At 46.0% G+C, this 18,309-nt stretch overlaps 2 protein-coding genes across 2 annotated transcripts; one reads left to right on the top strand and one right to left on the bottom strand.

Moving 5' to 3' along the window:
* Positions 1 to 4,650: 4,650 nt before the first annotated feature.
* On the top strand, positions 4,651 to 5,516 carry GL218_01315 (uncharacterized protein; the record flags this gene model as incomplete). The annotated part of the gene is made up of 2 exons (XM_033577779.1): positions 4,651 to 5,286; positions 5,361 to 5,516. The coding sequence occupies 2 exons, from the start codon at positions 4,651 to 4,653 to the stop codon at positions 5,514 to 5,516; spliced, it is 792 nt and encodes a 263-aa protein (XP_033437758.1).
* A 10,468-nt stretch (positions 5,517 to 15,984) lies between these two features.
* GL218_01314 (putative 2-dehydropantoate 2-reductase) lies at positions 15,985 to 17,406 on the bottom strand (the record flags this gene model as incomplete). Its single annotated transcript, XM_033577778.1, has 1 exon — positions 15,985 to 17,406. The coding sequence occupies one exon, from the start codon at positions 17,404 to 17,406 to the stop codon at positions 15,985 to 15,987; it is 1,422 nt and encodes a 473-aa protein (XP_033437759.1).
* Between the last annotated feature and the right edge of the window lie 903 nt (positions 17,407 to 18,309).

Here is an 18,309-nt window from a genome sequence, read left to right as displayed (position 1 = left end):
CCGAAGTTATGGCGCCGCCGAAATGGGTATACTAAATCGAGCGAAGAGGGTATAAGAAAGTAAATTGCTCTTCTTTATGCGTTCATGCGCTTATACCTAGACTCTCGTGTAGATCAGGTTAGATCCTCTTACGGATCTTATTAGACATTTGATCTATTGCTAGCTTTGGCTAGTCTTTCTAAAAAGAGTCCACTTCGTAACGTCGTATGTACTGACCGGGCTGGGGAAAGGTTGCGTAGTCCTATAATTCATCGTTATGTACCAGTACGGAATACAATATCTAACCGGATCTCTGGGCGAGCGAGGGGGTCGTTGAACATTGCGGAGATTTTCTGGCCAGGGCTAGATACATATGTACTTCTGTACTTCATACCCGCTGTCCATGCGCAACAGTTAAGGTCTGTTATCCCCACAATGTACTTAACCTGTCAAGGAGTGTTTCCCCAGTTGAGATGTGCATTATCGACATGGTTATTCGGCACGCAACCATCTGGAGTGAGGCTGACCTGATGCTGAATACCTGAATACCTGAATACTTGAATATATGACGCTATATAACTAACCATTAATGAATGATTCAAGTAACAAACGGATCTTCCCGGTTTTGGTTTTGTATAACACCGATAAAGTAAAGAGTTGTCAGTTTACTTTGGTTAAAACCTAACATCGATTTATTTTGGACGTAATATCAGAGTCATGCAACTTATCTGCATACTAAAATTTGTTGAGATATCCAGCGATGCTCCGTGTAATAGCGGCCAGTCCGATACAATCTCTCCTAACCATAATTGAGCTTAAGCTGTAAGTGCCGATAAACCAGCGGTATAGAGAAGTGGGTCTCTTGGTATAACACGGAGCTTCAATGTGAAAGTGGAGCTTGAAACGGTCCAAAACATGAAGGACACGGAGACGGAGAACATTGTATCCATTACGCGTCTCAAAAACATAAAACTACAACCTCAGAATCTCCGTAAAAAAAAAAAAATAATAATAATAATTGAATCTTGATTACAGGCATTCCGTAAAAGGATTATCGTCTGATGACCAGCATGACCAGCTACCCGGTTGTGTAGATCAGGAGACACGGATGTTGGTGGTAACAACTTGCGAGCGTTAGAAGATAGAGCATTGATGAACAATGCTAACTCCTCACCGACAATATCTTAGGTAGATGAACTCCTGTCGGAGCTAAGCGCTTAAAGAAACGAATGCAGCATCGTATCGTATCGTATCGTATCGCATCGCATCGCATCGCGCTACAGCATTTACGCTATGATAAGGAGGCATGTAATGCATAAACCAAGATAAAATGCCCTAAGTTACTCGTAAATACCTATCAACGACCTACGTAAATATACTTCAACTTGAAGCTATCTCCAGCCACGCGACGCTACACAACATTTGACAAAAGAGCTTTAAATTGGCTGCATTGTCCCTTGCGTGCATGCAAAGCAGGACATGCTATGGGCCGCAGCGGTCCACCCAAGCGGTCGGATGCAGGGGCCCGAGAGGGGATAAGACATAATTGACAGGGCTCTTGAAATAGAATTCTTCTAGAAGAAAGGCCGAGGAGACCGTAATTGACAATGCGTCCTATAATTAACACGCCAATGCTTTGCGCTTTATCCGAAAATGGAGATAATGCTCTATTTGTCTTCGTTTCTACGTAATGCATCAGTGTTGTAAGAAAGGATAGAGTTGGGTCTCAGGGGTAAGGAGAAACTAGATTTTATTCTAGTTAGTTATTCGTTCAGAAACTACAGGTGCCTCCATCTCCATATGCCCTTTCCTACCCTATTCTCCAAAAGAACGGGTAGACAAAAAAAAAAGATTCAAAATGTTTGATAATACTAGGATCTTAATTCTTTCCTTCCGTGCACAAAAACAAGGTATGGGTAGCTATCGAGCTGAGAGCTAGGTAGCTATACACTAGGGGATTTCTAATAATAGCCCGGTTGAGCATAGTTCTGTACCTTACCCTCGGATTAGGCCCGAACTTTACGGTACCTATTATGTACATGTCTAGCTAAACTTTACTTTCCGTACCTGCCTATACGCAGATCGTTCGCAATTTCCGATCTTGCAGTTCTTTCTCTACGACTTCCTTGACATCATTTCTCTTAGTTGTGATTCCACTTTTACTTCTATTCCTCAATTGTTAATTGTTAATCGCCAATTGTCAAACTTCCATCTATGCGCTTTCTCATTCAACGTCGCAAACTCCACACGGACTAATACCAGACGGGGCGGCTCAGACGTCTGAAACACCCCTGGTCACGCCCTAGAAGCAATTTCCATTCTTCTAGAAGCCGACTTAATGGTCAAATTGCATAATTGATCTTTTAATTGCTTGGAAGTATTGAAACGTGTTTCGTTCATGCGAGAGCTCCATCCCCGAAGCTCCTGTCCTTCTAGGTTCCTCAGCTCTACACCGTTGTTCAAATGGATAATGGACCAGTCTAACCAACCTCGATGTCCCACCGCCTATTGGACCTCCCACGTCAATCGCATTGAATCGCGCAATATTACGATGCCCTAGAACCGGGATCCAGAGAATTGGAACCAGTTACCCCCAATCTCTGGACCGTCCGCTAGCATTCGGCGAGGTATCATTTCTAGATTAACGATACGATGACGACTTTTAGTCACTTGACATGTACCTTAGACGAGAGAGGGTTAGGAAAAAGAGAGAATCGTGTCCAACATGACCCTGCTTAGCTATCCCGCCAAGTATCTCAAGCCCCATCGTTCCCGCTTGGTGATCCAAGCATCATCATCATAGTATATCCCGAAACGTAAGTCTGCTAATCTCTGCTGGACGCTGTTATTCCTGTTCCCATCTCCATCTACGACCCCCCCCCCCTTTACCCCTACCTCTTACATATCCCTACACGTCCCAGCATAGCTCGACAAATCTGCTGACATAGAAACCACATAGAAACCAGGTCCCAGTATAGTATACATGGGTGTTGCGACTTCGAGGTCGCCAGGTCTCCTGCTGAGCTGCCAGATTACCCTGGAAAAGCAGACCGTTAGTGGCTCTAGTGTCATATTTTCCCTTGTTTTTTGCTCGGCAATCTGTCAAGCGCGTTCTGTGGTTACTTGCTACCTTACCAATTTCACTCGCCCTATGGCGTGTCAGGGATCAGAGCTCTCTTAATTCTTATTATAGCCCACCCCAGTTCCAATATATCCCCTCCAAGCGGACGAGGGAGAGAGTGACCCATTCCTTTCTAACTGCCCTAGCAGCCGAGCTTGGGCGCGCCACCTAATACACGTACATACACATACAGTACATCCAGTCAACCGGCATTCTAACCCTCCGGGGATTGCCCACTGCCTTGGCTGCCCTGTGTGAAGAAAAAAAAAAGGTTGAACAGGGGCCCTTTCTGTCGTGAGCCTGGGTGCGGCCCACCTCGATAATTCGCTTGTCATGCTCTACAGACACTGCCCAACTGCGCGGTAGGTCCCGTTTCAGCTGTTCATTTCTCTATTCGGTCGTCTTGTTTTGTAAGCTTCTATGCGTTTTCCAGACGTTCCTCTCTTTGGATTCACTTAGACCTTTGGTAATCTTATTTGGGGAAAAGCTCGACCAGGGTCACAAGAAGACAACTGGTACTTTCTCACCCTGTCAGTGTCCGAGTACCTCACCCGTTGTGGGTTTATCGCTGCCCCAGTTGCATCATAACCTCCGGCTGGGGTATCTTCTATATCCGGAAAGCTGACCATGGCATAAGATCACCAAATTATGCTACCGTCATCGCCGGGCGAGGTAACCGAATCTCCACACCCGTTCAGGAACGATACTTGTCTCGCACATGGCAAATCAGGTCAAGTGCTTTAACCTGTGGATGAAAAAAGAGAGGTAGTTCCAGGTTGTCATAGTACTTGCGGGTCGTTCCCTAGCTCGTCCCTGCCTGGACAGAAACGAGAAAAGAAGATCAGACGATATAATGCATCCCTTGCCCGCTGCTGTTCATTTTCCACTTTGACGTTTTGTTACCATATAATAGACCCAGCTAAGGAATCCAAGAAAAAGGACGGATCCCCATACTCTCGGCCAAGCTTAGGTGCCAGTGAGCTGTTAAAGAGTCTGCGCGGGCTGCCCCGAACTTGATTTTTATTTCTTTGGCTTACGGATATTCGCCGCCCTGCAAGACGATCTTACCTTAACACCACACAATCCTACAACGTCCCGCACCTGACCAACTCACCGACGACTACTACTGCAACAGCATATGTACACGGCTGCTGGGCAAGTAAGTGCTCAGCCTACTAATTATTCAACCCCAATCCGACAGGACGGGCATCATCATCGATCCCACGCGCGAGACTCGCCCTACCAACTTACAACCGCCCGCACATCAGCAGCCCCGAGGGGCTCCAGTCCATCAAATTCTTTCTATACAGACTCCGGCGACCGTCCAGAGCGGTTCGCTCTGGCGGAACCCATGCATCGACGGCACACTGGCGGGCAACTATCGAGTAGGACCGGACTACAATGTCGATTACTCTCCACAAGAATCGCATCCGGGCGAGCAGAGCCAGTCTCAACACGCATACGACACGCATCACCACAGAGGAAATCCAATGCAGCACTCAGGACACGGGAGTTTACATGAATCAGCGCAGTCGCACTCTCACCACACCATGTCGCAGCATCACCCCGCCCATCACCACCAGATCCTAATGGATCCGGCGCATCTCGGCGGCCATCCGGCCGCTCGCCATATGGCTCACCAGCCTTCACACTATGGCCCAACACAGTCGCCTCACTCCGTAGTTGGTCCACCGCTATACCCGGCTATGACGCCTACTCAGCCGCACAGTGCTGGGACGAAACGCAGTCGTCCAGACGATCTTGACTTATCCGGCGGGATGTCTGAACTTGAATCAGGCGATCTAGATAACATGCAGCAGTCTATGGGAGCCGCATATGCGCAGCCTCCTGGAGCAGCTCCAACTCACCATCATCACCGCTTACCAGATCAAGGGCCGCCTTCGAAGATGATGAGACGCGAAGGTGACGGAAGCATGGGGGCCGCTGGGGGTGGCGCTCCGAGCGTAGTAGGACAAGCCGGAATGCCACCGCCGGCACCGAGGCCAAGAGGGCCGAAGCTAAAGTTTACGCCGGAAGATGACGCACTACTTATCGATCTAAAGGAAAACAAAAGCTTGACGTGGAAACAGATTGCCGACTTCTTCCCGGGCCGTTCCTCGGGTACGCTCCAGGTCCGGTATTGTACGAAGCTCAAAGCAAAAACGACTCAATGGACGGACGAAACAGTAAGTTTACCTCGACTAACGTACACAATTTACGTGAGTTTGCCGGCATGCGGATGTTAATTACAAATTTACAGGACCAAAAGCTTCGGACGGCGCTTCAAGACTACGAAAACGAGAAGTGGCGCTTCGTTTCCAACAAAGTTGGCCCCGGGTTTACTCCTCAGGCTTGCCGAGAGCGGGCGGCGCAGCTTTCTGGAGAGGTGGCGGATGTTGGGGAGGAAAACTTATAGCAATCAGCGTCCCCGCCAGGAGTTTCAGCTCCTGGGGCAGGGGACACCATCTATCCGCGGCAGCTTCAGGGTTGAGGTGTAACCAGAAGCGAACGCCACCATCACCGACACTCTGGGATCAGAGTGACAACAAGACGAAGACGACTTAGCACCATCGTCAAATACTATAATACGTTACTTCACATCGGAAGCCGTGAGTTAGGAATTAGCCATGAAATGTTGTCGACTCGGCAAAAGTTACGAAGAGAGGGGAATTATACCGTGCCTCTACGACTAATTAGCCTTACGGAATTACCGATCTAAACGCGCGACGCATCTAGCATGTTTGCAAAACACATATTTACTGTTATCACCAATGGAATACTGTACAACAAATAGTAATAGGCCAGGGTTTTACCTTCACCTGGTCTCCGGGGCGGGTAATTGCTTAATACTAGAGATACCAAACCACGACGGGCATGCCTTCTACTCGTAATATTGACACATTAACGACTAAGACATAGAAATCATGGGGAAAGGGGAAGGGGGTTGGGGAGGTTGCTTTGAAGCTCGTTTGATTTTACAAAATAACTCAAGTCAATACATTTTACTACGCATGCGCTTCGAGACGACGAACGCTTCTACTATCTACTTTGTCTTTTTTTTTTCTCGATCACCATCGCCATATGACTACGACGATAGTACCCTACCGAAGCAGGGGGCACGAGATCATACCTAACGGAAGGAGGATACTACAGATTATTTTTTTTACGTTGACCGCAACTTGGCGGCAGGCTCGGGCAGATTGGGAAACGGGGATCCGAGAGAAGAACAACGGATTGAGGAGTTGGCAGAAGATACCCACGGGATAAAAAAAAAACCATACCAAAAGTACAACAGGGCACGAGAGGGAGAGAGATGTGCCTCACCGTACTTTTCGAGAAGCACGCCTAGCCATGCTAGGTAAAACGTTTCGGCCAAAAAGACTTTTCTGGCCCCATTCGAGTGCGTAGGAGCATGAACAGGAGAAAGCGCTGAACGAATCAGATCCCAGACTTACAGAAAGTCGATGACATCTAGGCGTGGGACTGACTGCAAGAGAAGGAAGAAAGGAAAAAAAAAAGTTTTGGACACTGGTGAAAAGAGCTAGGGAATCGTGGGTGAAAACCAATGACACACGCCCCCGAGGAAAGACAAATCCGTACACGATATTTCATGACTAAACTACCTTCTGATATACAGTACTTAGTACCTTAATAATAATTGCCAATTGGCCGCAAAGTCTTCGCGATATTCCCACTGCGAAGGTCACGTTTGCTATGTTTGAAACGTTCTAACAATGACATGCAGTGGCGGCGGCGGTGGTGGTAGTGGAGGTAAAGGTGATGGTGGTGGTGTTGAAACGGCCCGCATATCAAGGTACTATATCAGGTACTATGTTTTAGTGTATTGCTAGTATTGTTAGGATTGTTAGTATTAATCTCGACAAGGCCACGAAGTAGCACGTAGTAGATTTCGTACCGACTCGTGTTACATCGCGACGAGCTTACTGCGGAGCTTGCTCATCGAATCCCGTCCGGATAAGGAACGAGGGAGTTCCAGGCGATGAATTGTTGTCATTGTTGTCTATAATACCAGCCACTTATTTGTGTGCACGGGGTTTTTTTTTTGCCCCCCCCTCTCTCTGGAGACCCCCCCTGGAACGTTTTCGGGCGTGAAACGTGAAGCGTGTTGTGGCTCTCTCTCTTTCTCTCTCTCTCTCTTTTTCTCTTCCTCTTTCAGTCTCTCTCTTCTCCTAACTCCGCAAAAGTAACCCCTTCCAGCTAATAGATACCTAACATCTACATCCATGATATTATACGCGTTATACGCATTGTAATAGGCTCACAATTCACACAAGCTATGTTGTGCTCTAGGGCCACACGGTTTCTCCGTAGGTACCCCGGCGACAAGTTGATACTGTGCATGAAAAAGTGAAGTAAAGCCAGAGCAAAGCGGAGCGGGAAGACGAGGCGGCGCATGCCATGCCATGCCATGGCTTTGCCTGCTTCTTCCGCCAGCCTGCCAGATAACGCAAAAATACTTACCTACACACATATATACGTACATATGTACATACTTACATACAAGTAGCCTCGACTTTCGAAACTCGAAGGGCATGACTCCTTAGATGGTCATGGCCTGATTCCGGAAACCGGATTCACCGCCTTGCGGTCTGGTATTGTATGTATGTATGTATATATGTACATATTCACATATATACATACTTACATACATACATACATACATACCATATACGTATTACACATATATACGCGTACTCATACGTGCAAAAGTCTCGACTTGCCCTCACACGCATAGTACAAGTACGGTAGACCGGTAGACATACCATATACAGTACCTTCGAACCGGAGATACAGTAACAAACAGTAGCAGCCAACAGCAGCTAACAACAAGCAACAAGGAAGAGAAAACGTGCAAGAAAGGAACGCTAGGTACCACGTTCTCTTGATCTGGGAACTTCGATCTACAGTACCCTTCGAAAGAGCTGCACGCTAATCACGCCGGCTCTTGTGGTGGGTGTTAGGGGGTTGGTTCCGAGGTTCGCCACCGACACAGCGGATTGGCCCTGAGCAGCAGTTGTGTTAATTGTCTTGTGTGCGTCTGTGTGCCTGTGGTTTATGGTGTGTGTGGTGTGTGGTGTGTGCGCTGTCATTGTCACATATAACACGGCTGCGATATAACCCCCAAATCCACTATTCCTAAGTCTTCCCTGCGAGCATAGCTGTTGTTCTCCCATCTTCCAATGATTCAGCTTCCTAGCTTTCGGCTGCCCCTGGCGCGCAACGATTGCGGAGACCGTGGAGAGTCGAGATGTTCGAATTCCTTCATATCGTTGGCCGGCCGTGGTGTGTGTGGTCTCATATAGATTCGAAACTTACACGTACTCGCACAGAACGCATTGCGAAAGGCTCTTACACACTACCGATGATATGCAACTCGACCTCACGTCCGTCTTCCCCCTCTAAAAGAAAAATGCCTCTTAGAGAAGCTGTGTATGGTGGTGCTACTCTGACATCTACGAGTAATACTACCAACGCGGTAATATTATCCTTCCACCGTTAGGCTGTTGTTGTGCCTTAGCCTTAACTTGGGGTAATGCTCATCAGCTAGACTCGGCCGGGACCTCCTGATCTAGAATCCCGGCAGACGGCTAGTCAGGTGCTGACAAGTCTACAGGTGTTTGTTGACTCAAGTAACAGCTGTCTCGTCTTGCGGTGAGATTATGTCTCTTTTGCATATAGCGCCGCCCGTTTTCCTCTGTTGGCGGAGACGTTGGCATATTATTCGTCTGCCATGCCCAGTGACATGTTGTACTGTGCTTCATCGCTTGTTCTGATACGCACGTGGTATCCTAGAAGCTATCTACGAGGTTACGCCATCAAGATTCCTGTAGCATTAACCCACCAACTGTCATTTGGGATAAATATCCATGCCCAGGAATCCATCTCGGGAAAAGAGACGTCATGCCATGTTTAAGTGGTTTATAATTTGAGTCGGGTCGGATCGTATCATGCATGATAAAGTAAAAGACGAATTGCTATGACTTTTAGGAAGCTCTGTGAAGCCATAGTTGGTGTAATATGTTGACAGTTCGGTCGGCGTTTATCTCTCCAAGACGTGTAGACGCAGCAGGGTTAGTAGATAATCCCTGCTACTGCCGCCATTGTCGTTGCAGGATCTCCAAGACCTTTGCAGGCTTTGCAGGCTTTCCAGCAACTTAAGCATGGCGACCACGATGGATGGCTGATTTACCCGTCGCGTACCGTGCCGCCCCTGCTGTCAATGCTGACGTGGTTCTGCACAGGCTCTGCACAAGCGATATACGTTACCTAGTAATATATTCCAGCGGTGTGGGATCTCGTTTCAACTGCCGCCGGCCTTATAGTGAGGGGTCCTTAACGAGCGCGCCCCTGTTGCTGCAGCTTATAAAAAGCCATCATTTACACGTTTAGGGGAATTTGGCTGCACGAAAGCCATGCTGCAATGTGAACATGGATGATGGCTAGGTCTGGCCTGTCATTCCATCCAGCCAGCGACTACCAGCCAGTCAGGTCTCGGCAATGCAGGCTGCAGTATGCGACGCATTCCCGCCGTGTCAATTGACTATCACACCTACCTTGAAGGATAATGCTTGGACAATGCTTGGGCGTGCTTGGACAATGCTAGGGGATAGATAATATTAGGGGACCGTATGGGGCTTATCGCTTCCGGCATCGTCTCTATTTACAAGTTAGATTAGAGTTGAAAGCTCGGATCTCTTGGGACCAATATGACAGAATCTGATTTGGTAGCGCACAGCAGATTCCGATCGATCCGGATCTGTCATGTCAAATCGCGGCGCACGGAGGTCTCCTACCTAGTAGCCTTAGCATCTAGCTGTCATGGTCCCATCGACGGCTTTCGAGATTAAAAAGACTAAGCAATGTCTCCATGATCGGCACGAGTCCAAAGACCGAGCCAGTCGACCGCTTTTGGCTTGCTTTATGCGCCACGACATGCATGTATAATTGGCAATGCCGTTTGATAGGTAGCTGAAATCCTAACTTAAAAAGGGACCGAGCTACGGAAATGAGGTACTTGCTATGTGTATTAACATAGCGCGTCTGAATATTGCCCGATTCCTTATCTAAAGTTGTTGTAAGTGCTTTGGCGAGTTGAGGCTGAAAATCGGATCTCCTCATAAGGAAGCCTTTTCTATTTGATTGGATGGTGATCCGCTCGCGGCTCCTAGCAAGAGCCCGGCTGGCCATAGAGATATTTCAGGACAAACCGTTCAACCTCCTCTTAGATTGAAAGGCCCGCCTGGACATTGTTTAATTGTGCTCATAAGACCAGATAAGACGTTGAACGACAGTATCCGCTCCGATCTGCACAACCAATCGGAGATTTCCATTTGACATCGTCATATGCAAGACACTAATATCGTGTTGCAATGCTTCAGATCTGATTGTCTGTGGTTATCGCGATGAGGCCCGTGTAGACTTAGCTTAATCGAAATCTCCGACTCCATATCCACAACGCAAATGTAGCATGGAGCCTACTATAGAGACTAGGAAGCTTCTATAAACCTCAATTACGCGAGGCTCGATTTCTGCAGACATGCTTGGGTGTATGTTTAATTAGCACATCGAGATGAATGTCGTAGCCGTAGATATCCCAATTCCACAAGAGATCTAGAATGTTGATACATGATACCATGTTTATGCCCTCACTTTAGCGGGCCAAAACGTGTAGGCTACGTAGAATCAGTGTAGGGATGTAAGAGGATGCAAACTTCTTTAGCATTAAAAAATCATTTCAAGCTGACATGTGCTCCAAAGTCCCTCGGGACGTGATCGCTGTATAACTTGTACGCGTCTAAAAGCAGTCAGCCGCCAACCTGAAAGTTTGCGCTGTGTTTTGTAGTGTTCGCGCAACGATGATCTCAGACTTTAGTATAGAATAGAATAGTACGAAACCGTGACAGGGTCAGCCCTTTGGACAAGCCTGTGCATTAGTGCTCGTCGGGCTGAAAGACGGACAGGCCCTGTCTGATTCTTGAAGCCTGACGAACGAAAAGGGCGATTGATGGTGTGAGAGGTAAGACGAGGCGTAGTATCTGTTTGCCTAGCCTAAGCGCCTTATTAGTACCTGTTCGTACTTGTACTTCTCTCTGTAGTAAAGAGTGCTAGGCTGATGGAAAGAATTGTGCCAGGGAACGGGGGGTATATAATACGTATGTTAAGTTCTCGACCCTGTCGTCGACGGCCTATATCGATCTCGTATTAATGGAACCTCCACGCCTCACCAAAAGGCAGGCTGTCTAGGTTCAACAGCTCGCGGCCGAGGTAACTTGCCCGGCTCCACGAAATACTCACTAAACCTCCCTTCCCTGACCTCTTGCAGGCAACGAGAGGATTCTTGGCGACTCAGAAACCATCAGTCGTAGAAGGATGTGGTCCTCTGCAGCTGCGACCTGACAAATTCGCATTTCCGAGTTTATGCGATACCATGCGGTGAACAGTGGACGACCCCCATTGTCAGATACAGCCAAACAGGTTTGGTTGACGAGGCAGAAGTCTGGGTGCATGAGCAGAAGGCGAATAGGATCAAGCCTAAGGCTTCCTTGCCAGCCCAGGCCACAACTTCTGCCGGGCATCAGGTCCACACCGGAGTGCTTCCATCGCATAATTATCTCGGGGATAACCTGCCAAATTCGACAAAAGCTATGGGTCTCTTTGTTTGGGGGCTTATTGTTGTGTGTGAGAAGGCAGCATCATGCCACGATTACAGTACATACTTACTTACACCCCTTATTAGCTTGCCTGTGTTTTCTGGGTGATAATAGTGCCGATCTTTGTCATAGAGCCTAGACTGATGTATCGAGAATTGGCCCAGAGTCGTGGTGGCTAGCCTTACAATTGAGATTAGTGTGAAGTTGTATTAAGAAGAATGTATTCAAACAGAAGTTTCGTTTGTTAGAATAACTAGTTGTTTTCTAGCGTATGTTAAGGTTTGGTCTCTAGCTAAACCTTATAACTTGTTACCTAAGTAGGATTTTCGTTCCTTCTACGTTGTGATTAGTAAATGATAAGTTGTACCTGCCTATGAAATGATTGTTCGGTCTATAAAAGTTTAAACCCAAGGTAATTTAATAGTGAGAAACTTGTTTCTCAGTACCTAAAGTATAAGAGCTACATGTACTTAACCCATATTTTTAACTTAATGGGCAATATTCTTCTAACCTTATTTACTTCGAAGCTTCATGGCAGAACAATTAGAATATCTTTTTGTTTATATACAATAAGTTTACTCATTACCTGTTCCACAATTCCCGTGTAAATGTAAAAACAGCAGAAAGATGTGAAAAAGGAAGATCAGAACCCATAAAATATTATTTCGGCATTGATCCCGTACTTGGGACCTTTACCTTTTTGCGATACATACCTACCGTAAAATAGACTACAACAACTACACTACCAAGCAGTGAATATCACCAGTTACTAGACTCCAATTTTAATACAAGTATAAGACTTGCATCACAATTTAATCTTTATTCACTTCTTTGTTTCTCATATTTGAATCAAAGAATCAAACCTTCTCACAATTAGGCTACCAGTGTTGGCTAGTGTAATGCTTTAAACACACCATTTTCAGTGGTGTAAATAAGCTTCAAATTAGCCATGTTGATTTTTTTTATGCCAGTTTTAATAGCTTAGAAGCGCAATAGTAGTGGCTATATCCTAATTAGTTACACGAAACCATTTACCGATAGGCCTGATTAGTATCCGAACTGCCGTTATAGTGGACAGCAACTGGATAGGGGCTCGAACTCCTTTGGTGATTAAATCGATATCCTTCCTGAATCGGAAACAGGAAACTACTACACGTACATGTGACACTTACTTGATTAACCATTAAGACTTTAGACGAGCCATTTAGAACACAGGATACTTTCATTGTGTAGTTATAGTCATGAGTTCTCATAGTTTAGTTAAATATTCCCCATAGATCAAACTCGGGGTTTACAGTCCTATCTCGTGATTTAAACTGCTGGTATCTGAATTTAAAGCAAAGTCATGGTTTAAGTATTTGGTTTTCCATAAATTCAAACTTACCTAGTAATAGAAACTCTTAGTTGCTACATGGCAAGTTTTAAGCCTAAATATGTTAACAGGATCACAATATACAGTCTCAAGCGCAAGCTACTTGTAATCTATATAAGCATACCATGCTGCTCTCTTGATAGCCGCCGATCTATTAACTTGAAGAGAGTCATACGATGAATTTAATGAAGCAGGTAACAGTATTGGATTATAAATATACAGCTTCCTCTCGGGAAATTATAGAAACATTGCATGCCCAACAAAACCGTAGACTTATAACTACTCATGGTTAAGTAGATCCTCGGATCTCGATATATTATACCCTAAGAACATATTATAAATAGTTATAAAAGGAAATCCTAAGTCTCTCTTGTCTATGGACTAACTAGAGAATGGGGAAATACGTCGTCGTACGTATAGCTACGGCACTGTATTATTTAGAACAGTACTACTAATATACAAACAAAACCTTCAACATTGATAACCCAACAGCCTTGTAGTAAGTCTCTTAAAGGACATCATGGGATACTATATAGGAGAGACTTATATTACTATAATTTACAGTATTAAACCAGCATAGAAGCTTTCCGAAGCGCGATATAAGTATTTGTCTTTCTCTTTCAAAAGAGGCAGGTATGATATGAAACTTGATAATTTATTACTGGTAGAACTACCAGCTAGTACGTTGTACTAGTATATATACACTTCCCTAACTATACTAGCTGAGTATATAATTATTTGATGGTACTTCGCGACGTATTTCTAACCCTCGAAAATTCCAAATTCACTCTCTCAACATTATAACTTTCTCGAACCGTCTAGCCCTAAAATAAAATTATACCGTACTATATAAGATATTACCCCAGGACAACTCTACCATACCGTATTATATGCTATATTATCCCAATTAATGAAAACTTTAACCGGTGAGTTAGTACTTTTGCTTCCTTTTAATAGAACCAAGTATCATTTTATGACCATATCATAACACAATGAATACAGGGTTAAAGCTCTTAGTTACCTTCATACCTACTAGACGTCGCAGTATCTTTACGGATGAAGCTCTAAGGGAATAGCTATTGATCGTTAAGCTCATATACGGAGAGCTTCATCTAATTGTTTCAAAAATAGTTTTCTTGACATTAGAAGCCAAGGACTTGAATCCGACTTACTCAACAACGTAAACACTACATGTAACAACTTGAAACTATTAAAGACTTAGAAATACTAGGTACTTAGGCGAGTTATGACTTGCTAGAGACGCACTATTGAGCGACGCGCCAATCAATACCCTAAATACAAGACCAGTTCTATCACGAGGTGGAACCAAATAGCACGGAAACAATTTCATTGTCCCGCAAGCAACTCTAACCTAACTACGAAGGTCTACGCCTATACATATTGAACCTATCCTATGTTTCAGATGTCTCATCTAGAATCCTGACAAGTTCTACACTGTGTAAAAAAGCCACGGTTATTTTTTCTATCCACGATGAAGCTCAAAGCACTAACAGCTATATTATCTTCAAAAAACCAACGAGCCTTCACTTGAATTACGCCTAAGATTGACCCTTCATCGAGGTTATCTAATAACACTACACCGTCAGTTGTGTCGTTACTTTGCAAGCTGTTCAACTCGGAGAGTATGTCATGCTCTTAGCAGATGTGTCCTCGGCAGCCTAACTCATAGGATTGCAGCAGATATGTCCTCACTGTTGCCTTACACCCTGCGCGTTTCCTAAATTTCACATCTCCAGGCCATCTCTTTCCACGGAAAGTCTCGATGGAAGTGCCTTGCGTCGATATTCTACTGATCTGCTACTGACGCCCTTGGTCACAATTCCTTACAACACCGTCAAAGTGGAACTGGAAATGCCAACCTTTCTTACTACTATATTTATCAATTACAAAACAATCCACCTCGCTCCAGAGTGTACAGCTCCACAACAAGATACGAATGAACCTCACAGCATACCCTTTTACTATGAGGTCCTCCCGTACTAAGTATCACAATGCCACGGAGTGCATACATAACATGAAGGCTGGAAACAGCGTATGAGCTGCTTGGAACTACTTATAGATATGAAAGATCAACCTATGAACAAGAGTAGAATAGGAACTAGTATTTCCAAAGATCCCCTGGACGAGATTGAACGATCGGTCGAAAACATGCATAAAAAGCTCGAGTATAAGACATAGGAGCTGGAACATGGTCTACATTATATACTCAAGAAGATGGCTGAGAAGTACGACTAATTGGAGATACCCCCAGCTAGTGGCAGCTGATAAGAAAGTGAGAAACCAGAAGCAGTGGCATGTTCTTATACGTTCGGTATAGGTAGATGGAAAGCATTTAACGATGGGTGTAAATGGACTATAGATCTAATTAATTTTTTCTAGATGTCGCCAACAACTGCAAAGGAATCATAGTTCAGCTTGTACAAGTGGGTTAGGAGTAGTTACAGGGGTATATCTAGTATATAAGGGGCGCGTAACGCCCTTGTGAGAAATAGAAAGACAGGCATTTAATAGTTCAATCTCTTTATCTTCACATTCAGTCTGGTCCATCCGGTTCGTAAAGTAGATGCTTGATAGTCTGCCTGTTGTAATAATTTATATTAACTTGTCGTTGAAATATAATGCTATGTCGAACACCTAGATGTAATTAATCCTAAAAAAAGGTGAAAAGGACTACTATAACAAGTGACTCTAGCAGAGATGAAGAGTGCCGAAAGTACTTCATCTACCGCCATTACCCTTAACCAACTCCAATTCATGAATATTTATACATTATAATAATATACAATCTCATAGACGCATACACACATGCACAACTCAACCTACCCCCGACTGTCTCGAAGCTCTTTAACCAACTCACCTCTTGTCCGCACCGCCCCATCTTCAACCAACGAAATCAACTTCTCGTTGACAGGCAGTCCTTCGTCACCAAGATACCGCGCCGTCTCCACGAGCCAGCCGTTGAAGTCCTCGATCTCGGTCTTCTTGCCGGCCTGCACGTCCTGTAGCATCGAGCTCGTGTTCGCCGCCACCTTCTCACCAACACTGTAGAGCATTGTACGCAATCGCACGGAAGAGAATCTTTCTAGAAGCTCTTCTCGTGTTCTTTCGAGACTCTTTTCCCCAGCTGCCCCTATCACTGCATCATCTTGCGCACGTAATATGCCCTCACTACTCCGATGTCCCACCAGCGCTCTCAGCGTGCGACTCGCCTCCTCCACCAACATCTCAACCACATCCCCCAACCCATCCCCGCGCTCCTCAAAAACCTCCCCGTTCTTACACCTCAGCACCGCCGTCAGCGGATTAATAACCGCATTAACCACCAGCTTCTCCAGCTGCGCCACCCACAGCTCCCGCGTCGCGACTCTCCGCGCAGCTAACCCCGGCGCACCGACGATCTGCTCGGCCAGGTAATCATCTTGATCTTTATCTCCATCATTACCATTACCATTGCCATTGCCATCCCAGCCGTCCCCACCGCGCACCATCACAGACCCTACACGCACGTCCGCAGGCGACGCATGGACGCTACGGAATGGCTCGAGCGACGTGACGCCATGGGTCGTCACACACGCAAGCCAGCGCGGACCCCCACCTTTGCCGAACCGCGCCGCGACGTACGCCTCTCCCAGCGGCGGCCAGAGCTTACACATGCCGTTTTGCGCGAACGCGACGGTCGAGCCGCCGCCGAGATACCGTCTCGCGCGGTCGACCTGCGGGATAGCATCCGGGGCCTTGGTGGCTATGATTAGATTGCTGATACCGCAGCCCGAGCCCGGTTCCCTAACAGGGCCGTGCGCGGGCTGAGCGTCGGTCCACCATTCGATGCGGAACGCGGGGTTTCGCTCTATCCTACCATCGTCGCGCACCAGCTCGATACCCGGACGGGCGTTCCACTGGTCTAGGAGTTCTCTCCGATGGACGACCAAGGTAATCGGCGGCCGGGGATTATTCTTAGCAAGAAAGCTCGCATATAGCCGACCGATGTTCCCGACGCCTAGGATATAAATGCGGTGGCGCTCATCGTCTGAGTTTGGTATTTCTTCTCCCACCTCAAGCGATTTACGCGCGTAATTTGCGCCATCAGCTAAGTTTGTAAGTCGCCAAGCATAAAGTCTCGGTGGTTCCGATTGGTCTTCCGTAACTCGTCGTAGCCATTCTGTCGGAACTTGTCGCGAGCCTGTAAAAGACGACACCATGCGTAAAGAATGCTTACAACAACCAGCCTTGAAGCTGTTCATGATCCATCGGTATTGAACATCGAACGACTTATGACAGTTTTCGTAGCCTTGCAACCTTTAGAGGCTTTCCGGGATATTACGATGTACCGAATTGCGTCTAGATACGGATCTACTATTCCCTTTTAAGATTCGAATAGGCTTTACAAAAGATCTCCACTGGTAAAGGCCAATTAAATATCGATTGGATGTAAGGGTATACCCCAACCACCGATCCATCGTTTTGATTTGGTAAAGCTTGTGAAACATTCTAGCGTCTCAAAAGCACTAACCACCTAATAACCCTCGGATCTTGCCTACTTAGGCAAGTACCTATGTAAGCCTCAGACTATCACGTGCAATTATCAACAATTCTCCGGCTAGTTGCATATGTATTGAGGTCATAACATTGTAAACCTAAGACAAGAAATTCATAGACCAGAGAAAGAACAATAAAAAGACAATAATATTTATGAAAATCATATCAATTAAAAGCTACTAACTAGCGCTAGGAACTAAATCTGCCGTCGAATTATTAAAACCAAGTGGTTTGTACACAAAGACTAGCGGCTAGTCAAGAACACCGTCCATATCCTATAGTATTAGGCAAACGTTCTTCCGGTGAAGCCAGCGCATGATGCTTACGACCAACCGAGCATCGTTCCAGCGATGACATACCTCCGACTATAGCTGAGTGATGACATCAGACAGTTCTAAGTCAGCACCCTTCTTCGAGACTGTCACGCCATGGTCAACTCCTGAAGATTCCTTCACCTCCTCTCCCATTATTTGGGAGCGCTTGCGGGGACACGCCTGTTCTTCTTGTATGGGAGGAAGGAGAGATATCGAGTGTCTAACAGATACTGCAGACTTAACATTCTCCTCAAATGAAACTCGAGTAGCGGATCGGACTGACGGGATAGTACC

Source organism: Daldinia childiae (assembly GCF_008694065.1).
Source record: "Daldinia childiae strain JS-1345 chromosome Unknown Scaffold2, whole genome shotgun sequence".
NCBI lineage: Eukaryota > Fungi > Ascomycota > Sordariomycetes > Xylariales > Hypoxylaceae > Daldinia > Daldinia childiae.
Note: the sequence above shows the minus strand (reverse complement) of the source record. Positions and strands in the feature narration are given on the sequence as shown.